The sequence below is a fragment of the Penicillium waksmanii genome (genome assembly GCF_028829765.1).
Source record: "Penicillium waksmanii strain IBT 27052 chromosome Unknown utg000001l:1.0-4852451.0:1.0-4856178.0, whole genome shotgun sequence".
In the NCBI taxonomy this organism is placed as follows: Eukaryota; Fungi; Ascomycota; class Eurotiomycetes; order Eurotiales; family Aspergillaceae; genus Penicillium; species Penicillium waksmanii.
The window spans coordinates 427,162-448,556 of NW_026643248.1; the positions used below are offsets into that span (position 1 = coordinate 427,162).

Sequence of the window (21,395 nt, forward strand, 5' to 3'; positions counted from 1 at the left end):
TCAATAAAACAACATTCTTCTGGTTGGAATTTCCATGTGGCAATATGTAAGGTCAACTTATCAGTTAGCCATCAACCAACATTTTCAATACTAGTGGATTAGGTGGCTCAACGCTCCCACGTTCTGCAATTGATCTAAGATCTGAACTTGATTATGCCTTTGGATCTTCATTTCATACTCGGTACTATTACTATTATTAGTATTATTTCTTAAATATAAGCCAATTGCTGTAACCGTCACATTGGCAAAACTATACTACTTGTAGTTATATTATACTAATTATTTCTTTCCCTGGTATCTATAATTTATCTATTATTCTACCTATATTCAATTACTAATTGACCAGAAATAACCACTGACTATAGTTACTACTACTATACACTACTCTACTAGTAGTACAAACCCCGCGTGACCGCCAGTTTGTCGTGCTTTCAGGGGCCACTCCGCCCCACATGATTTCCTCAACACTTTCTTTCCTTTCTGCTTAACTCTGCTCTGTTCTTGATTCCAAGGTTTACTCTACTCTACTAGATATTCACCATGGTCCGAGGAGAGGTATGTCCTTATTTCCCTGTTCAAGCTTTCATCTCAATTCCCATCACCTTGCCACTGCCACCACCACCACTACCACCACCACCCCTCCCCCACTTGTTCCTCCCCTGAACCCCCCGTGTCCATGGATGCGATGGCCCCGGTTCCGGTCCCTCAATTCTAGCAGTTGACAATCCCTCCAGCTCCTTTTGCCCCCGATTCAAGCTAATCAACCTCAATCGCTCAGATCTTGCACCTGCACATCGGCCAGGCCGGTATCCAACTCGGTAACGCCGCCTGGGAGCTGTAGGTTTCTTCACCGCTTGTTGTTATTGTTGTTGATTCAGTGTGCCCATGCTAATCCTTGTCAATCTTCCCCTCAGGTACCAGCTTGAGCACGGTTTGACCCCCGAGGGTTTCTTCGACGAGTCTCGTGCCGATGAAGTCGGCTCCAAGGGCTCCTACGATACCTTTTATACCGAGACCAGCGGCGGCAAATATGTTCCCCGCGCCATCTTTGCTGATCTTGACCCTTCGGTATGGAGAAATGAATTGTATTCGCAGGAACAAGGAGGACAAGAGCTAACGGTCGACTGTGATGCAAATAGCCCGTCGATGAGATCCGCCACGGCGCCTACAAGAAGCTTTTCCACCCCGAGCAGCTGATCAGCGGCAAGGAGGATGCCGCCAACAACTGTACATGCACCTCATACAAGGACCCAAGGGACTGAGCACACATGAGCCGAAAGCTAATTTAGTTCCATGCAGATGCCCGTGGTCACTACACCGTCGGCAAGGAGCTCGTTGACGACGTCCTGGACCGCATTCGCCGCGTGATTGGTATGCATGGACACACCTTTCTTTCAACCTCCCCCGGTTGCCCACCCACGCCCATGATCGGAAAACTAACCCGCAATAGATGCTTGCTCTTGCCTGCAAGGTTTCCTTGTCTTCCACTCTTTCGGTGGTGGTACTGGTTCCGGTTTCGGTGCCCTTCTGCTCGAGCAGCTCTCTGCCGAGTATGGCAAGAAGTCCAAGCTGGAGTTCTGCGTCTACCCTTCGCCCCGCGTTTCCACTGCCGTCGTCGAGCCTTACAACGCCGTTCTGTCCACCCACAGCACCATCGAGAACTCCGACTGTACTTTCCTGGTTGACAACGAGGCCGTGTACGATATCTGCCGTCGCAACTTGGATATTCCCCGTCCCAGCTTCGACCACCTGAACCGCCTTATTGCCCAGGTTGTCAGCTCCATCACCTCCAGTCTGCGCTTCGACGGTGCCCTGAATGTCGACCTGAACGAGTTCCAGACTAACCTGGTGCCCTTCCCTCGTATCCATTACCCTCTGATCTCGTACGCTCCCGTCGTTGGCAGCAACCGCAGCGGCCACGAGAGCTTCAAGATCCAGGACCTCACCTTCCAGTGTATGTTTTGCCATTAAATATCCTCCACCGGTGTAGTGTTGAAAATGCTAACAATGTGACACTAGGCTTTGAGCCCAACAACCAGATGGTTGTCTGCAATCCCCAGGATGGCAAGTACATGGCCGTCGCCCTGCTGTACCGTGGTGATGTCGTTCCCCAGGAATGTCACCAGGCCGTTTCCGCTGTCAAGTCCAAGGCATCCTTCAACCTGGTCGAGTGGTGCCCCACCGGATTCAAGCTGGGCATCAACTACCAGAAGCCCGTGCAGGTCCCCGACACCGCGATGGCCAACGTCGACCGTTCCGTCAGCATGTTGTCCAACACCACCGCCATCGCCGATGCCTGGAGCCGTCTGGACCACAAGTTCGACCTCATGTACTCCAAGCGTGCCTTCGTCCACTGGTACGTTGGTGAAGGTATGGAGGAGGGAGAGTTCTCTGAGGCTCGTGAGGATCTCGCAGCTCTGGAGAAGGATTACGAGGAGGTCGCCGGCGACTCGATCGAGGAGGAAGAGGAGGAGCTCGAGTACTAAGCGGACTTGCTTTGCTCGAATCCTAACCTCGCACGTATGAAATTGTGATTCTTCGATCTGTCTATCTGGATATACGCCCGATCTACCCACCTCACCTATCTCTCTTCTGCGACACCCCCTTTCGTTTCAGCCCAAACAGCGTTTCTCTTTTCTCACCCTCGTGCCTGACGACAGTCGACACTATTTAACTGGATGCGTGGAATTCAAAATACAGTTGATGCACATTTCTTCAAGTTTCTAACCCAATTCCGATAATCTAGTGAAGTCTAGTAGTAGTGGTACAATATCAAATCAAAGCAACCAGCCCAATTGATCCCAGAACGCCATAATATGCTCGTGTATAGAAAAGCAGCAATGTAGATCTGTCTTCCTCTTCTTCTCTCAATCAAGCCTCGCAACTCGCAACCTCCATCTCCTGAATGAACTTCAACGCCCGCTCATACGTAAACATTGTAACAGCACTAGCAGGCGCAGCCTTAAACAAACTAACCGTCAAACCCCGATACAACCCCCTGACGCCCTGCGTCCGCAGAATCATAGCGATAGACCTCACAACCCCGTCATATTCCGGAATATTCCGATGAACATACTTCGTCCTCGTAGGACCCTGAACCTGCAGGCGTTTCCTGACCAGATCGAGCGGGAAAACGCCCGTTTTCGCCATAACACTGGCAACAACACCCGCAGCCGCATCACCGGTGCCAAAAGGCAAATATTCCCACTGGGCCATGGTTGGCCGCAGATTCTCATACGCCGTGAAAAAGAGACCCATGTACGGCACGATTTGGGCCACGGCTGCCGAACATCCGCGGAAGAAACCCCTCGGTCCCTCGTTGCGGGATATGTCGACGATTGATGAGTAGAGGGATTTGTAGACGCGTTCGGGCCCTTGGGCGGCGAAGCGGGTGCGAAGTAGGTCTAGTGGGTATGTTGCAGTTGTGGCGATTCCGCCGGCCACGGCGCCGGATATGAAGGACTCGCCGGATGGTGGTAGTCGGTATGATGGGCCGAGTTGGGATAGGGCTTGGGTTGTTGTCCGGTATGTGGTGAATTGGAGGGCGCCGTAGCAGACGTACATCATTTCTGCGGGGACGTTGCCTTTCCATAGTCCCTGTAGTGAAGAGAGAGTGTGAGTACTAAACTAGCCCGACTTGATTTCCCGTGGAGGTGGAATTGAGGTGGAATTGAGGTGAGTGAGTAACATACCGTGATACCTTCCTGGCGCATAATGGAAGCCATTGTCGAAAGGGTCCCCTTGTATACCGGCCCCACGACCGTCCGGTGTGAGGCCGGATCGGAAAGTGAATGGATCTGCAGCTGCAGGCGGATCTTGACGACATCCAGCGGAGCAATGCAGAAGCGTGAGATTAGGCCGGCCGTACCGCCGGCCAGTATAACTTGTCGCCTGGAACCCTCATCTTTGAGATGTTCGCCGCCAGCCGACATGTTCGAGAATCAGGTAGAGGGCATGGTAAGGTATGTGCAAGAAGGAGTGTTATTATTTTTTATTTGGAGTGGTACCTTTTCCCGGGGGGCGAATGGAATGGAGATCGCGGTGATTTACGTAACTCCGGATTGTGGGGCCTGAGGTGTCGATATGTGCTGAGTAATATTCGTAATCATTGGTTGCCTTCCTAATTGGGCTAGGAAGTATATATACAGCACAGTGTTTCGATCGCATGCTTACTGCCAGTGGATAATATCACAATACTGTTGAGATATGGAGATATCATGGGAATCAACCTGAACCTCTTATATATCTTACTATCTAATTCCATTCACACAGAGGACAAACACTACTAGTAGCATGGAGATAGTATGCGTTAAACTAGGCCAAAAGAATGATTATTACACTATAGAGTCCTAGTCCACTGCCTAATGTGCTTCCTAGTACAAGAGACCTAGGCAGACGGTCGCTTTTAGCTCTGCATGCAAGGCTTGCTCGTAGAGTCAGGGTCAGTGATCATCGTTGGTTATGTGCTCAGTGAGCACTTAAGCAGTCCTTACTCACTAGCAGTCACACTTTAATTCCAAGATTTATTTCAGAATGCTCAAATCATTCTATTCGACAATAGACACTCACGGTAGTTTTCTCTCTTGATCCTCCATTATTAACGAGACTGCCATAGATGCATGGGTGAGCATCAAACAGAAAATTGAGGCCATACCTATATGGCTTGCTGGTCATATCTTGTTGTAAAGACCAGGGGATAACCCGATACTATTCTTCCCTACACCAAACGGAAATTTTTATAGCCACAAAATCTACACTTTCATTTCAAACCCTCACATCAACTATAGATTACCTTAACTGATTCTCACTTGGCTCGACTAACCAGTTATTGGAGATGACCACATGAATTCTCGCTTCATCAAATGATATCATAATCAATCAGCAAGCCTTTGGTGACTTTGATCACTATCCTCGCCTAATCACCGCTGCTCCTTTCTCAAAATGCTTCAGAAAGCGTCCTGTGATCACCCTGCCCTCCCGTTCTCCAACAACAATCGGCCATAGTACACGAGCGGCGCCATCCTCAAAACCAATGGGGCACCCGTCGTCTCTCTGGCACTCGGGAGCAGCACTCATGTACCCAGGATCCACTGAATTCATAGCCACACGGCGATTCCTCCACGCCGGCATTGCCTCTGTTTCGGTGATCATATTGATTGCTGCCTTGGACATATTCGTGTGGACGTGATGGCCGGCTTTGCTAGGTGAGTTGGGCGAATCCTCGAGTATTCCCTCTCGCGACGAAACGTTGACAATATACCCCAGCGGTTTGGTGACCGATTTCGTATCATCGGCCCCCATGCAAGGGAGAAGTTCGCGACACAGAATCAGTGGAACAAAGGCGTTGACGGAATGCGCATTGATGAGATCTTCATACGGGATCTCCTGGAGAGACTGCACCCATGATGAGTTCTTTAGATTTTGATCACCCTCTATACGGAGGCCTTTATGAGTCGTGGAACTCTCTTCCTTCTTGTTCCCATAGTCGATTTGCAGTTTATCTCCTCCACTCTCAATGCGCGAGATCCAAGACTCCTGCGCACTGCCTTTGATTCTGGGCTGATAGGCATTGCTTGCATGACCTGCTAACAAGTTCTTGACGGGTGCGAGGTCTTTTAATTGGCCTTCACGAGATATGGCTATCATTTCTGCTTTCACTGGGTCTGTCAAGGTCTGTGCCGCATTGTTAATCAGGATATCAAGGTTTCTCTGCTCGCTCGACCCAGTTTCTCCATTCCAGGACCTCAACAGGTCCTTTACCACATGGACGAGCCGAAAAGCGTCCTGTGCGGCCCTAAAGTCAGCACCGACAACCTTTAGTCTTGATTCCCACTCCGTGAAATCGGTTTCCCTGGAATATCGATCTGCTGCATCGCCAGGATAACGGGAGGACACAATCACATTTGCACCACAGCGGAGCAGTCTCAGAGCCGTATGGTATCCAAGATTGATCCTTCCACCAGTGACAAGGGCAGTCATTCTGGTGAGATCCAACTTCTCCGGCAGTGACAGCTTTGAAGAACCGAGATTGAAGGCCCCGCAGGGGCGGCACAGAGAGGGGTACAAGTCGTGGACGTTGAGAATGCTGCACTTCTGGCGACACATGTAGCATCGCCGGGTTTTCGCCTTTTGAACTTCGCCCTTATCACCGCGTACCTTTTTGGCATATTCGACGAGGCTGTTGTTCTTTAATGACATTTGCCCCCGAATGGCCACAAAGACTTCCGCCAAGGGACTTGAGAGCGTGATTGGTGACACCGATTCATCTGCCTGAAGATAATTCAAGACTTTGAGCGCTGCCTCAAACTCTTCATTCTTGGGAATATGTGCAGTCCCATTGACCAAGGAGTCCTCATCAACATCACCTTCGATGCGATCTAGTTGACCGATGTATGCCTTGATCCCTTCGATGATACTTTCGCATCGTTTCAATCGAAGGGCCTTGGCAACGTCCACATGAGGTGTGAGATGCCAGGCAATTGCTTCAAAGAGAGAAGACTGTGCATTTGGTAGACCACAGGCGAGAGTACTAGGGACTTTGCTTTTTCGGCATAGCTGTTGGTCTTCTCTTAGACGTGCAGCGATAGCTTCGGCCTCGTCTGCATTGGGGTTATCGAGTTGGTCCAGGCAGTCCTTAATCCCTTCGATGATGCTCCTGCATCGATCTATTCGAAGCTCTTCAACCAGCTCATTCTGAGGCGTGAGATGCCCTGAGATATCGTTTAACAACTCCGGTGGTGCTTTGAATAGCTTCAGGACAAGGCTGCTTGGTCGCTTTCTATCACGGCAGAGTTGCTGGTCCTGGCCCAGACGAGACGCAATGTCCTCGGCGCTTCCCAAATCTGAGAACAAGGTTATAGCTGCAGGGCGCGTGTTGAACTTCATTCTCCTGAGGTCGTTTTCGTTGATTAACTTGAATTTGGCGGTCAGGAGTTGAGTTCTTAAATTGGCCCCAGGTCGCTAGCCCCTCACGATGGACCCTTCTGACTCAACCTCTGACTCAAAGGTCAATCCAACTCGAAGGTTCTACTCTGGCACCAGTCTTTTATTAAAGGATTCATACTCTTCCGTTCTTGGCGGAAGGTTTTCGTCTTAACCTTTTGTTCGAAGTCACAGAGCGCAGAGTACTGCATAAACAACGTCAAAATGCCCGACCCACGCTTCGAGGAGATCGTTCAAAGTTTGTCGCTGGTGCCAACGGAAATGGCGCACGCGATCATTGACGATCTTCGTGTTTTGGACGTGCTCAATTTGCTAGTATATGACAATCCCAGAGTTACTGCTGCGATTTCGTCTCACCCCGGCTGCCAAACTGTGATCGGCATAACCCCTGACACGTTCTTTGAAAGGAAGGAACTTATCAAAAGCTACTGGGATCTGGCCTGTCAGATTGGTATCAACGTTGATGAAATCTGGTATAGATCGGTCATTGGACTCAATGTCAACTGTGCCGACTTCCAACACCTCCCTTCGGTCACCGACGACCTTCACGCTCACATATTGAAATATGTCGAGGACCAGACAAGCGTGGTAGATTTGAATCGGTTCACCGTTGGATCCAAGGGGATTTCGCCGGTTACATCTAATTCATCTTTTGCACAGCTCGAAGAATGCTGTACAGCCGTGCGTGCGGCTAAAATTCAGTATTTCGCACAAGCCTCTGGCCAGCTGCGTCGGGCATGTACCTTGCTTGAAAACAATCCCGATCTCTTGAAACGCACCCTGGACCCAGATCAAAAAAGACGACCCAATACTGCACACATCACCGCCAGAATGAACCTCGTCGCTGACAAAATTGCTAAGAGCAATTTGCAGAACCAAGTGCGCACCGAGTACTACCGCTACACATTTTCTCCTTTGACGCCGTTTGACACTTCTTTGACAGAGTTGCTTCGAATGATGGATCTTTTTGATATCACTGCCGGGGGTGTGCTTTTGCTCAACAAGGATGGCTCCTCTGCTTGTGGACGGCAGCATACCCCGGCGGTCCATCAGCTTGCTAGTGTTGTAATTGATGGTATGGCCTACCATCACACTTTCTGGTCCAAAGATTCGGATCTACATAGGCATTTTCAACTTCAAGTCACGAGTGATAATGGCGATACGTTCCGAACAGGAAATACACCTTGGTCAGAGAAACTTGATTTTATTTTGGATGAGCTGGTGCAAGGACCATTTTTCGCACCTCACAAACTCGGAACAATCAAACAATGGCGACGACCACGAAAATATGCCGGAAATGAGCCGTTCCATCACAAAGAAGAAGAATGGTTGACTTCATTCGTGGAGTTATATCGGTATCTAGAGACATTGGGGATTAAATCAAATATCTCCAGCTGAATGTTTGTCTGCCCTGTACAATTGAGTAGGAAGGGAAGAGATTGCTATGTACATATCATCAACTATAGCAACTACTAGTAGTAACTCAGTTGAAAATTCAAGTTGGACCACATAGTCCGGAAACTTGGAACTCATATACCACCATCGTTGGAGGTTTGGACTTTGCCAGGATCAGATTGAATGATATGTAATGGTCCTTTATCAGCTCAGGTTGACCAGGGCTACTATTCTCAATTCTAACCAGGAAGGAGAGCGCCAAGACTTGCCAGACAAAATCCAGTAAGCCAGTACTACTAGTTATAGTACTAGTTATAGTCACGCCGAGATAGAGGTAGAGCAATGAACCCAAGGGCCAAAGTCTAAGATTGCGAATTGCGACGCAACTTGCAAAGGGAACCGGTCTAACCAAGAATTCGGGGGTAACTTCCTAATTATGGTGAGTATTGAGAACATCCTTCGTAAATCTATTGAGTGATACTATCATCCAATATGTCAGTTTTCCAAAGGAAAGAAGATATATATTAATTAGTTGGCTGCTTTCTCATTTGGGGCCCAAAGGTGATCTTCTCGCATGGGATTTATAAAAAGAGGCGTGGCCATTGTGTAGTAGTCAACCCAACAAATTACTAATGTTAGAATCAACTGTACTCGCTAGCGCACAGTATAAAAGCACCGTGACCGAAATACACACGGAAGTCAAATTATTCTCCATTACGACGTTCACTGTAAAGGGTACCGTCTCGTTTGTGGAGTTCATTGATAGTATCTCCATCTACTAAAGGCCTAAAACCTCTTTCACCACGGGATTCATCATTCCTTCGTCCCTGATTCTTCAAAGGTGCTTCAATTGTGAATGTAGCTTGGGATTTGTTTACATAGTTGCGATTGACCAATAGGAGCCTACTATGGATATTATGTTCAAACCGGAAGATAGAACATCCGGTCCTGTTGAGGTCGTTGTGGATACTGAGATTGACAGGCTAGCATTATTATAATCGGTCTGCTATATATGAGGATGGTGTACCATAGTTAGTATGGCCTGACATTAGTGATTCTTCCTAAGCTCAGGCCACTCTAAAGCCCGCGGTGGGGTTTCTACATCATTGGCGGCTATGGACTGCCGTAGGTGTCGCCCGACCTGCCTAGCAGGGAGACCTCGGCCCCGAACGAAATGGGTCACTTCCCCGGAGAGTCTGGGGTCGACCGCATCACATGTTGCCCTCTCTCCCCCTCCACAATCCCGCTCTCTGATTTCTTGCTTCATTCTTCTGCGTCATTGCATCAATTCCTCCCTTTAATGCGTCCTTTACCCTCAGGAGTACTTCGCCAGGTCGCACGGGGCCGGGCGGGCCTTCCCCTGCGTACCTTCGTCTCCTCGGCCAAACGGTTCAATTCCGAGGGAATTCCCACAGCCCAGGACCATTTGTCTCAATTGATGGAACTTGCATTGAAACAGACATCAATCGATAAAAACCGTCACCTCACCTTCCCGCACCAGAGATCTAGCCGAGGAAGCGATTACACTGAGGTGAATGTCACCCAACCAAACCGAATTACTGCCGAACGGGATGTCCTGCACTTGTGGTCGTTCGTCCATGGATTCTCCACCTTCCCATATTGGTACCTGCGGGATGTCTGTCGATGCCCGCGCTGTGTCGACCCGCACTCGAACCAGCGCTCGTTCCGAACCAGCGACATTCCCGGCAAGATCTATCCGCGCCACATGAGCTGGGATGGTACTACTTTGGATATCAAATGGGCCAACGACGTTTCCGGATATGACGAAACTCACAGCACATCCTTGGACGTGCCCACCCTGATGGCAGGCCCCACCAACACTCATGACAACGTCTCCAAATCTACCAAACCCCTTATCTGGGGTGACGTGATGATGAGGGACCTCCAACACTGGGTTTCCTTCGACGACTACATGTCAAACGATGGCAAGTTCGCCGAGTCAATGCGCAATCTTCAGCGCATGGGCTTGATATTTATCAAGGATATCCCGGAATCTCGAGAGATGGTGAAGAAGATCTCGGAACGCATGGGCCCTGTTCGGAACTCTTTCTACGGGGAGACATGGGACGTGCGTACAGTGCCGCAAGCCAAGAACGTCGCCTACACAAACCAACACCTCGGCTTCCATATGGATCTACTATACATGAACGAGCCACCCGGATATCAACTACTGCATTGCCTGGAGAACTCATGCGAGGGAGGCGAGTCACTTTTCGCCGACTCGTTCCGGGTAGCCGAAATAATGAAGAGAAATTATCCCACCGAGTACAAAACACTGACCCGAAGGCTTTTCGGGTTTGAATATATGCATAACGACCACGTCTACAGCAACGCGCGACCACTATTTGAATTGGACAAGGTGACCGGGCAACTTCGCAACGTCAACTATTCCCCTCCATTCCAAGCCCCAGTTCCGAAATTAAGGGAAAAGGGCGTCTGCAATCATATTCATTTCAACCTATGGAGACATGCGCTGAAGACATTTACCTACCTGCTGGAAAGTAAGTCGTCGATTTTCCAGCTGAAGCTTAATCCCGGCGAGTGTGTGATCTTCGCCAATCGACGAATTGTCCATGCTCGGAACAAATTCAATACTTCTTCTGGTTCGCGCTGGTTGGCTGGTGCGTATGTGGACGAGGATGCATTGCTATCCAATTTTGCCACGCATGCGAAGAAGTTCCCTGATCAGTGGAATTACGGCGATCCGATGAGGTCTGTAAGAAAAATCAAGGCCCGTATTGCGAAGGAAAAGCAGATCGCCATTGCTGCTATGCAGCAATCTCAAGCTCAACATGCAGAGGTGGAGAATGTGGAAGAGGCCAATTGAATTGGATAGACGGAAGCATATCATTTCAAGGTTTATACCGTGTCATTTTGATTTCATCTTCTTAGTAATTGGTGAAGCTAGAACAGCAAAGAAGTATGCCACGCCGAATATCGCAGCTTTTAGCTCGTGGATAGTCATCTTACAATCAATGTCCATACTCAGCCTTGCAACTCCCCTCTTATCGGGAATAGCAAGCCGACTCATCCGAATCCAGTATCTCTATTTTGAAATGTATGACCTGAAGAATTACAAATCTCTTACACTAGATCTCTTTTTTTCATATCAAGGAAAAACGTATATCATCACGGCGGAAATACAGCATCCAGCCCCGAGGCAAGGAAAGGGTATCATCCAGGGACTAACTCAAGCTACGGGCTTATTGACAGAGAATTCTCCCATGAAGTCAGGGTCTGCATTGATTTCCTCGCGGACCTTGAAGAAAGAAGAGTAGGTTAGTAAGGGATTCTAGTGGAAAACAAGAACAAGAAGCAAGAAAGACAGGACGAGACTCACAATATCCAAACCACCAACCAGCTCTCCGGCGACCCACAATTGAGGGAAAGTAGGCCATTCCGCAAACTCCTTCAGACCTTGACGAACATCCTCATCGGCCAGAATGTTGAAGAATCCATACTTGATACTGCGCTCACGTAGAATGCCAACCAGCTGCCGACTGAAGCCGCACTGCGGGGAACTGGGGGTACCCTTCATAAAGAGCATGACGGGAGCGGCCTTGACAAGTTCGCCCAGGCGGGCAAAGAGGGCTTCTTTCGACTGCTCGGGTGTGAGAGCGGGGTCAGCGGAGACCGGGACCGCATTGGCGGCAGGTCCAACCGAGCCATCGGAGGTAGAAACAGGCTGCTGGGTGGCAGTCACAGGGCCATTCTCACGGGCAACCGCCGAGAGAGGAGGAGGAATATGCGCTCTGTGACCACCATCGGTGGGGGCGCCACCACCAACATGGCGTTCGATAGCATCGCGAACTTTGATAGCGTCACTGCCGCTGATGGATTCCAAAATCTCCCCGTTCTTCACGCAGACGACAAACGGCACGGCGGACACATCGTACTCCTCTGAGATATCGGGCAACTGCTCGGCGTCAATGCTGACAAACGAGACTGTTGGTGGGGTTGTGGCGGGGTACTGAGAGGCGAGGGCGCTGAGGACATTGCGCATCTGTGTGCAAGGGGCGGCCCATGAAGCATAGAAGTAGAGAATGATGAGGGTTTCGGGAGGGGCATTGCTCATGTGCTGCGCGAAGGCGTCCTCCGAGGGGACTTCGGTGAGGGACGACATCGGTGAGGGGTCGCGTGTGGACGGTGCGGAGGAGGGAAGTGGTATGAGCGGGGAGTGTAGAGTTAGTCGAAACAGGCGAGGCCCCCGGCGGTTGTTTGTCGAGTCTTCAGGGTGGATTTGATAGAGGGATGAATGCCTCTGGGTGATGGTGAAAGAATCAGAGTTGTCCGGGGCGGAGGATGGCGTGACGAGAGTGGAGGGTGAATTTTCCGGCGATCCTGCGTTATCAGATGCGTATTGTATGGTCATTGTATGGTCAAGCGCGGTCACTGGGTCACGGGGTCACGGGGTCACGCTTATCCGATCATGTCCCGTGATCTCCTAATTCGGCCTAGAGTTGACGATCACGTGCCAGATGTCCTTTCCTTATCTTCTTATCAACACGTGAGCATCGCGAATTTCCCAGTCATTTACCGAATTGAGACTGCTTCGTTCCAATTGACAGACATCTCCTCAAGTCATGCCTGGACAACAAAAGAGAAAGCGCGATGATGACCCCGATCCCGTCGCCGAACCCCGAGACAATGGTATGGGCGTCGCTGATACACTCGCTCGCCTAAACGAAGCCTCCCCCGAGACCGACGATTCAACAAAGAAGAGCTCGGGCGAGATGGCGCGCTCAAGCAAGAAGAGGCGTGCTGACGGCGAGAAGACCAAATACCCCGTCTTGACCTACGTTGAAGGTCGACTACAGTCATCAATTCGAATCGCAGACCTCCAAGGCCTCCTGCTGTATTGTTTCGCAGATGGTATTGCACCTCAATGGATCGCTGTCAAACACTCCGGCCATGTGCGCAAGGTGGTCGTCTTGATGGTTCCGGGCTTGGAAATCGGCATGTTTGACGGCACCATCCCACTAAAGCCAATTACCGCCGGCGATTGCCATAATGGCGAGGAAAAAGTCCCTTCCGGCGACTCAATCCAAGAAAATGATACCTCCGACGATAGACGAAATGAAGACTTTCGAAATTGGAAAGAAGGTCTTCCACCTCCAGACCGATCGCATCGCTATAATCCTAGAGCACTTTCATCAGATACATTGCCCGAACCCCTTCGCCCATTGAGCGATATGTTTCCTCATGTTTGGCCCGTCAAGGCCCCTGGCGATAACAAATATAACAAAGTGCACTCGCCTTTGCAAGCTATCTTAATGTCGTCACTTCCCAAGACAAAGGATGACTCCAGCCGCAAAGGTGCCCGCCCTCCGCGAGTCGACAAGAGCGCGATCTTCAAACGAACCCCCATCACTACGTTCATCAGTTCCTTGGAGGATCTTCGTGATAGCGAATATCCCCTTCACCCGGCCCTTCTTGGCTCAGACGCTGAGAAGGAGCAAGAGGTCGAGTCACGTCGACGTAACAATCGATCTGCAGAGGATGGCTGGGTGGACACGGACGTTGCTAACCTGGATGCTGGGATTGTTCCAGATGCCGAGATTGAAAGTGGTAGCGTTACGGCCGGACGAAAGATCCTATCTCTAGATTGCGAGATGTGTCTGACTGAAGGAGATAAGTCTGAACTGGCCCGTATTAGTCTTGTTGGCTGGGACGGCGAGGTCGTTCTGGACGAGCTGGTTCAGCCCTCGCGACCCGTAACCAACTACCTCACCCAGTATTCCGGTATCACAAAGGAGATGCTTGATCCGGTTACTACTACATTGGCCGATATTCAACAACGTCTTCTTACGATATTGACACCCCAGTCTATTCTGATTGGTCATTCTTTGAATTCCGACCTTACGGCACTCAAACTTACACACCCTTTCATTGTCGACACTGCCATCATCTACCCCCACCCCCGTGGTCCGCCTCTAAAATGCAGCCTCAAGTGGCTTACCCAGAAGTATGTGAATAAAGAGATTCAGAAGGGAGGAAACGGCCACGATTCGGTCGAGGACGCTCGAGCAGTCCTTGAACTGGTCAAACAAAAGTGTGAAAAGGGAGAGCGTTGGGGTACCAGTGATGCATCAAACGAAAGTATTTTCCGCCGACTTGGTCGGTCTACCCGAGTAGGGAAAAGCGCGACCCCTGGCGAGGGACGCACCGGTGCAGTAGTGGACTGGGGCAGTCCCGAGAGAGGATTTGGTTCGCAGGCGACTGCCTCAATCGGATGCCGCGACGACAATGACGTTGTCAATGGTGTTGCAGTGGCTGTCAACGGCGATGAATCAAACCCTTCTATTCCAGGTGGCGGTGTTGATTTTACATGGGCGCGCCTCCGCAATCTTGAACACCTTCGCGGTTGGTGCAACCGTGCTCCAGACCCTAACAATGCCAACGCCTCTACGACCTTGGTTTCTCCGCCAGAGGAGACCACCCCCACAACAAGCATTGGAGATAGTACCGGTGCGGCTCCGGTAGACAATGTTCTTGCGGAAACCGTTACCCAAACCGTCACCGACATCGCCCGCATTTACGAGTCTCTCCCGCCTTGTACCATGTTTATTGTCTACACTGGTACCGGCGACCCGCGCGAAGTCAGTCGTCTCCAAGCGATGCACAGAACCTATCGCGAGGAATTCAACTCGCGCAAGCCCTGGGATGAGCTAAGCGTGAAGTGGACAGATACGGAAGAGCAAGCCCTGAAGAAGGCCTGCGAGCAGGCCCGCGAGGGCTGTGGATTGATGTGTGTCAAATGAAACAGCGGATATGTAAATTCTTTGTGATACCAAAACAACCATTCCAACCTGCAAGAAGCAGGTCTCTCGACTTGTTTCGCGTCTTCCGATTGTAGATCCTCGGGTGATTGGGCCTGGAGTGGAGTTTCGGACCACGCGACGGACACAGACACAGACACAGCCCTAACACTCAGCTTTGAGGGATTCAGCCCCTTTCCCGTATTCAATCAAATCCTTGCCACGCCATTGATGAGATGAGCTTAGTATCGTCTGACAAAGGGCCCTAAGAGGCTCCAAATCGCGAGCATGGGTCTCTTTCACGAGTAATACACCTGCTGAGTATCTCTCAGTCTGCCTCCAATATTCATCATCAGTTCTACGGTGCCACACCTACCTTTTATAGGCATCTTACCCTCGCCCAAATTTCCCCGCGCCCGGATCGTGCGAGCGCCCCTTTTACGGTGGTGGCGAAAGTAAGCCGGGCGGGAGAGAAAGTGGAAAAGGGGATAGCCTCACCTTATGCTCAGGTGGGCACGTACTCATGACTGTCAACGATATTTGAGATGGGCCCATCTCTATCTTTGAAACGAGTAGGTATTGCGGTATTGACCTAGTATTGACCTGCATCATTCTATCTATCCCTGAATAAATAAGTTCCCTGTCTTATCAATCGATGCGAGAATCTCATGCTAGATAGCAGAGCACGCCTTTATCTTACGCCACGCTTTTGCGTCACGTCGGCTCAACCGACCGTTCGGGATATCAACGACAGGGGGTTATCTCGAGCAAGCTGACCATCGGAAGGGCTCCCGATTTCCGTCCTTATTAGGTTTCCCACGCGATAGGAAGATACTCAGACAAGGTTGCGGGGAAGAAGCTGTCATTGGTGCAGTGGCGGCCCTAAGGTTTTCCAAGCCAAGACTGGCGCAGGCGAGGAGGGCTTGAGGCGAATAAGAACCCTGCTATCTATTTCGGACGATAACTGGGCTCGGCACACGGGCCTTTGATACGGGAGGGCTAGCGAGCAGGAAGATGAGGGTTTGTTTCGATTGAGGGGATGGCGGCTTATTAGTATTTAAACCAGGGTGGTGCGCGCTTTTGATCCGGGGTCATGATGTACCAGCAGAGAGCTATATACACTTAGCTCTGCTGAGATCTTCACACGTACTCTCTTTCCTTACATACACATTGTGGAGTCAGAATACCCACTTCCTTTCAATGGCGAGTTATGACAGGGACAAAGTCGAGATGGGGGTGAACGAGAAGGATGTCGCGGAAGCCGTTCCCGACTCCGAAAATGATATACACTATGTCGCGACTGTTATTGACAATAATGATCAACTGAAACGACACCTGGGCAATCGTCAGATTCAGTTGATCGCCATTGGTGGTTCGATTGGTACGGCGACCTTCGTGAGCATTACGGCTGGCTTGACGAAAGGTGGACCGGGTAGTTTGTTTTTGGCCTACACTATTTACTCTTGTATGATGGGACTGGTCAATAACTGCATGGCTGAAATGGCGGTTTTTATGCCCGTCAGTGGTGCTTTTATCCGCATGGCTGGTAAATGGGTTGATGAATCCTTTGGCTTCTGGGCCGGGTGGAATTTCTTCCTTTACGAGGTCTTACTGATTCCCTTTGAGATCACGGCCCTTAACTTGGTATTGACTTTCTGGCGAGATGACATTCCGGTAGAAGCAGTAGTCGCTGCTTGTATCGTGATTTACTTGTGTGTTGCTCCCTCATCCTGTCAATCTGTTCGACGCTAATTATTTTAGTATTCTCAATGCCTTTACCGTGAAATGGTATGGTGAAGCAGAATTTTGGCTCGCAACAGGAAAGGTCATCCTAATCCTCATTGTCTTCCTCTTCACATTCATCACAATGGTCGGTGGTAATCCGAAACATGACGCTTATGGATTCCGATACTGGAACAACCCAGGGTCTTTTGCGGAATACATCACAACGGGGCCACTAGGTCAATTTGAGGGATTTCTCGGTGCGCTTTGGAGTGCCTCGTTCACTATTGTTGGACCCGAGTATATGGCCATGGTAGCTGGTGAGACAAAGCTACCTCGAAGATACTTGAAGACTGCGTTCAAGACTACATACCTCCGATTCGCATTCTTCTTCATCGGAAGTGCGCTGTGTGTGGGAATTGTCATCCCTTATAACGACAAGACTCTGTTGGATATTTTGTCAGGCTCCGCCGCTGGCTCCGGAACCGCCGCCGCCTCTCCTTATGTTATCGCTATGAATAACCTCGGCATCTCAGTACTCCCACATATCACGAATGCACTATTGGTGACTAGCATTTTCTCCGCTGGCAACGCTTACACCTATTATGGAGCTCGTAGTCTCTACAGTCTCGCTCTACAAGGACAGGCACCAAAGATCTTCAGAAAGTGCACCAAGAAGGGCGTTCCCATCTACTGCTTGCTGGTCGTGATGATTTTCCCCTTCCTCGCTTTCCTCAATGTATCCAAGGGATCTTCAACAGTTTTGACCTGGTTGACGAACATCATCACAGCCGCGCAGGTCATTGACTACATTATCATTTGCATCACATACATATTCTTCTACCGCGCCTTGAGGGCACAGAACATCGATCGTCGCACTCTGCCCTACTATGGCTACTTCCAACCCTACTCGGCATGGATTGGGTTGGTCTGGATGACAATGATCGTCTGCACATACGGCTACTCGACATTCCTGCCCGGAAACTGGGCGGTCGGCGATTTCTTTACATACTACACCATGGTTTTGATTGCGCCAGTTTTGTTCTTTGGATGGAAACTTATCAAACGGACTAGATTCGTCAAGGCACAAGAAGCAGATCTTATTTGGGATAGACCTGTGATTGACGCGTATGAGGCCTCTTTTACTGAATACGCCCCGGGCTTCTGGACGGAAATTCTACAGATATTCGGCCTTCGAAGGAATCGCCGAGAGAAGCGGGAAATATAGATTCTTTGCTTGGTAGGTGTTATTATCAGGGCTTGTTTGGCACTATTTATCAATTGAATGACACGAATGAATATCCCTCTATGCAAGTTCTCGCTCTGGTCAATATCAAAGTCAGATACCCGAAGCATCACATTAACTTCCAGAGCTTTTGTTCTCGGTGATAAAAAGCGAGCATAAGATCTTGAATGGGACCCACCCGTGCAAACTCGAAACATATTACAGCCTCATCGGCATTGAAGGTAACCACCTGGGCAATGTATTGATCTCAATGCGAAAGCCATGGGCCTTCAAATAGGATTTGGCCCATTGTGCTACTAATAGTATAGCACTGGCCAGTTCTTTGACTTCCAGTCAGAATTGTTCTTTCTTGCGACCCCAGAAGTATCAAGTTGGTGATTATATTTAGTCACAAGGCCCGAGAAATAGCGCTTGATTGGTGCCAAAGAATTTATATCTGGTAGTTCTCTAATACTACTACTACTACTACTACTACTACTACTACTACTACTACTAGGTAGTAATAGCTTGAATATATTTAGAAGCATAAAATGGGATATTTAATTATACTAATTACTACCGCCTATAAGGTTGAAAATAAAAAGTATATGCAAAATATCAAAAATTGAAGGATCGGCGCCGTCACACAAATGAAGAAACTTCATCTTAACAGACTGGCCTCGTTGAATAAGCCGAAACAGCTCATTCGGTGTTCTCCAGCTTGAATTCTCTAAGCGGATACCAATAAGACCCAATATGCGCTCCTCGTGCACGAAGGAAGTCAAGCATGTCATGATTTTTCATCGCAGCTGCCAGGCCTAACGGAGTAGCCAAGCCCTTAATCGTCATGATTTCTGGTGCTAGGCCATGTGTGATTAGCTCCATCGGACTGAGACTAAAGAACACATTGAGATCCTGGCCGAATTTCATGGCCCGCAAAATAATGCACCTATTGTCGTTGAGAACCGCCGTTTTTAGCAATCTGCCAGTGTGAACCTGTTCTCAGACCGCGCGCTTGAAGAGATACTCACCTGCTATTGCCGAGAAACGGCGATTGGTTCGTGCTAGGCGACTGATGGATTCTGTGTCAGACATTTGAGTAACAATAATTAGTATGATTTCGGTGAGAAGTTCTGAAAACATGATTGTTAGTATTTCTTGTAGTATCATCCTCTGGAACTCTGGACAGTATCCATAATGCTACTAGAAGTGCTAGTATTAGGTATTCGAATACTAGTAATTAGTACTAGTAGTAATGCCCAGATGGACTGAATTCGGAACCATGGAAAAAGTTCAAATTTGAATCGTTTCTTGAAACCTTGGAAGCGTCTTCGAGCTCAATGGCTCTTTCAAGTTCAAGTTTCTGATAGTGCTCGATCCATACCGGGTGATGGTTGTATATATATATATTTCGAATGAAAGAACCTCCGAATAGTTGCCGAAGGAAGTCATTCATACAATTTGGAAACGATTGAAGGATTTAACAATGGTGTTTGAAAAACAAAGAATACATCCCTGATCCAGGGTTCGGACTTCAAGTTTAATGACAGGTGCTTTGTCCGACTGAGGTTCGGGTATATCCGAATTCGGTAAGCCGAAGGAGTTCCAGCCGCGCACTAAGCTCTGACTCGAGTAGTCTTGGAAACACCTACTAGCTGAACCCTGTTGGTATTTCATAGTCATTCCCGTCAATTTCAAGGGTGATTGTCACAGTTTCCCTCGGGATTCTCATCTCGGCAATGCGCCGATGTGTGGGGGTTGACACCACCTTCTAGCGCGGGGGTATCCACCGGTTCTAGTGGATGCCCGCCTGCTGCGCGAATCAGCAATGCCATGCCCGAGTGGGATGGACCTGGGGTAGCATTGGTGATAACACCCAATCTCTCGTCAGGGACTCGGACACATTGGAACTTGGTCGGGTCCCTCTCCAGCAGTCCCGATCTGCATGTCACCGTGTCCCTTCCCCCTTGCAGCCACATAAATTGCCAACTCCCCCACCTTTTTTACCCCTCGATTTATTTTCTACGACAAACATACTCACTACCCAAGCAGCCAAAGTCGATCAATCCCGTTTTCAAAATGCCTTATTCTCCGAAAGTCGGCGATCCCGTCGATAGCCTCGATACTCCCTCGATGATCGTGGATCTGGATCTCATGGAGGCCAATATTAAGAAGCTCATGGATAAGCTCCTCCCACCGGCCTGAACATCCGCCTCATCTGAAGACGACCAAGAGCGCAATTCTCGCTGGCAAACTCGCAAAGGCTGGAGCTAAGGGAGGTTGTGTCGCAAAGATTAGCGAGGCGGAGGCTATCGCTGCAGCGGGCTTTGATGATCTGCTCATCACTTGCGAGATTGTGGGCCCCGTCAAGGTCCAGCGCTTGGTGGAGTTGTACCGCAAGTACCCCAAGATTCGCATTGTTGTCGATAGCGAAGTTGGTGCCTCGGCCATCAATGATGCATTGGCGAAGTCGGGCATCGCGGACCCCATCACAACCCTGATTGATCTCGATGTTGGATTGCACCGTACCGGCGTTAAGCCCGGCGAGCCGGCTCTTGCACTGGCACGACACGTTGGAGGGCTCAAGCACTTGAAGCTGATCGGTGTCCAAGGATATGAGGGTCATCTGCAACATCTGCACGACTACGAGGACCGCAAGAAGCAATGTCTGGAGTCGATGGCTACTCTGACCGGCACTGCCGACGCATTCCGAAAGGCTGGTTTTAACATCGAGGTCGTCACCACCGGTGGAACCGGGACTGCTGAGTTCTGCGCCAGCGTTCCCGGTGTCACTGAGCTTCAGCCTGGTTCTTTCATCTTTATGGACGTCGACTACCGCAACGCTGTTGGCTCCTTCTTCTCCCACAGTCTTGTTCTGCTATCAACAGTTATCAGCCAGCAGGGTCCCCGAGCAGTCACAATCGACACTGGACTCAAGTCGTTGACCACAGACAGCGGCCTGGCTGAGTGCAAGGACTCCAGGTATGAATATGGTGTCCTGGGCGATGAACACGGCTCTCTCATGTGGGAGGAGGGCTCACCAGCTCTATCGGTTGGCGACCGTGTCGAGATGCTTCCTAGCCATATTGACCCCACTGTCAACCTGCATGATTTCTACTATGCGCATCGCAACGGTGTGATTGAGGAGATCTGGCCCGTTGATTCTCGGGGCAAGGTGCAATAATGGCCTTGTCCCAACACTGGAAGATGCATATTAGATTTCATTTCGGTCATTATAATCCAATTACTCGAATTATAGACGAGCCAAAGAAAATAAAGGTTCATTTCGACAATGCTGATTTGTCTCTGTTCCTTATACAGGCAATGTAGGA

The 21,395-nt window shown here is 49.7% G+C and overlaps 9 protein-coding genes across 9 annotated transcripts; 6 read left to right on the plus strand and 3 right to left on the minus strand.

Moving 5' to 3' along the window:
• Positions 1–540: 540 nt before the first annotated feature.
• Positions 541–2,486, plus strand: N7481_000146 (tubulin alpha chain; the record flags this gene model as incomplete). Its single annotated transcript, XM_057259365.1, has 7 exons — positions 541–555; positions 779–837; positions 915–1,068; positions 1,140–1,227; positions 1,300–1,371; positions 1,451–1,954; positions 2,020–2,486. The coding sequence occupies 7 exons, from the start codon at positions 541–543 to the stop codon at positions 2,484–2,486; spliced, it is 1,359 nt and encodes a 452-aa protein (XP_057127197.1).
• A 385-nt stretch (positions 2,487–2,871) lies between these two features.
• N7481_000147 (thiamine transporter TPC1) lies at positions 2,872–3,932 on the minus strand (the record flags this gene model as incomplete). The annotated part of the gene is made up of 2 exons (XM_057259366.1): positions 2,872–3,597; positions 3,693–3,932. 2 exons carry the CDS (start codon positions 3,930–3,932, stop codon positions 2,872–2,874), a joined length of 966 nt encoding a protein of 321 aa, XP_057127198.1.
• A 973-nt stretch (positions 3,933–4,905) lies between these two features.
• Positions 4,906–6,885, minus strand: N7481_000148 (uncharacterized protein; the record flags this gene model as incomplete). Its single annotated transcript, XM_057259367.1, has 1 exon — positions 4,906–6,885. One exon carries the CDS (start codon positions 6,883–6,885, stop codon positions 4,906–4,908), a length of 1,980 nt encoding a protein of 659 aa, XP_057127199.1.
• Positions 6,886–7,146: 261 nt separating this feature from the next.
• N7481_000149 (uncharacterized protein) lies at positions 7,147–8,340 on the plus strand (the record flags this gene model as incomplete). Its single annotated transcript, XM_057259368.1, has 1 exon — positions 7,147–8,340. The coding sequence occupies one exon, from the start codon at positions 7,147–7,149 to the stop codon at positions 8,338–8,340; it is 1,194 nt and encodes a 397-aa protein (XP_057127200.1).
• Positions 8,341–9,637: 1,297 nt separating this feature from the next.
• Positions 9,638–11,185, plus strand: N7481_000150 (putative Gamma-butyrobetaine hydroxylase subfamily; the record flags this gene model as incomplete). The annotated part of the gene is made up of 1 exon (XM_057259369.1): positions 9,638–11,185. The coding sequence occupies one exon, from the start codon at positions 9,638–9,640 to the stop codon at positions 11,183–11,185; it is 1,548 nt and encodes a 515-aa protein (XP_057127201.1).
• A 363-nt stretch (positions 11,186–11,548) lies between these two features.
• On the minus strand, positions 11,549–12,730 carry N7481_000151 (PICOT family protein; the record flags this gene model as incomplete). The annotated part of the gene is made up of 2 exons (XM_057259370.1): positions 11,549–11,617; positions 11,699–12,730. The coding sequence occupies 2 exons, from the start codon at positions 12,728–12,730 to the stop codon at positions 11,549–11,551; spliced, it is 1,101 nt and encodes a 366-aa protein (XP_057127202.1).
• A 211-nt stretch (positions 12,731–12,941) lies between these two features.
• N7481_000152 (RNA exonuclease) lies at positions 12,942–15,119 on the plus strand (the record flags this gene model as incomplete). Its single annotated transcript, XM_057259371.1, has 1 exon — positions 12,942–15,119. The coding sequence occupies one exon, from the start codon at positions 12,942–12,944 to the stop codon at positions 15,117–15,119; it is 2,178 nt and encodes a 725-aa protein (XP_057127203.1).
• A 1,197-nt stretch (positions 15,120–16,316) lies between these two features.
• On the plus strand, positions 16,317–18,066 carry N7481_000153 (amino acid permease/ SLC12A domain-containing protein; the record flags this gene model as incomplete). Its single annotated transcript, XM_057259372.1, has 2 exons — positions 16,317–16,828; positions 16,878–18,066. 2 exons carry the CDS (start codon positions 16,317–16,319, stop codon positions 18,064–18,066), a joined length of 1,701 nt encoding a protein of 566 aa, XP_057127204.1.
• A 2,076-nt stretch (positions 18,067–20,142) lies between these two features.
• Positions 20,143–21,247, plus strand: N7481_000154 (DSD1 family PLP-dependent enzyme; the record flags this gene model as incomplete). The annotated part of the gene is made up of 2 exons (XM_057259373.1): positions 20,143–20,262; positions 20,297–21,247. 2 exons carry the CDS (start codon positions 20,143–20,145, stop codon positions 21,245–21,247), a joined length of 1,071 nt encoding a protein of 356 aa, XP_057127205.1.
• Between the last annotated feature and the right edge of the window lie 148 nt (positions 21,248–21,395).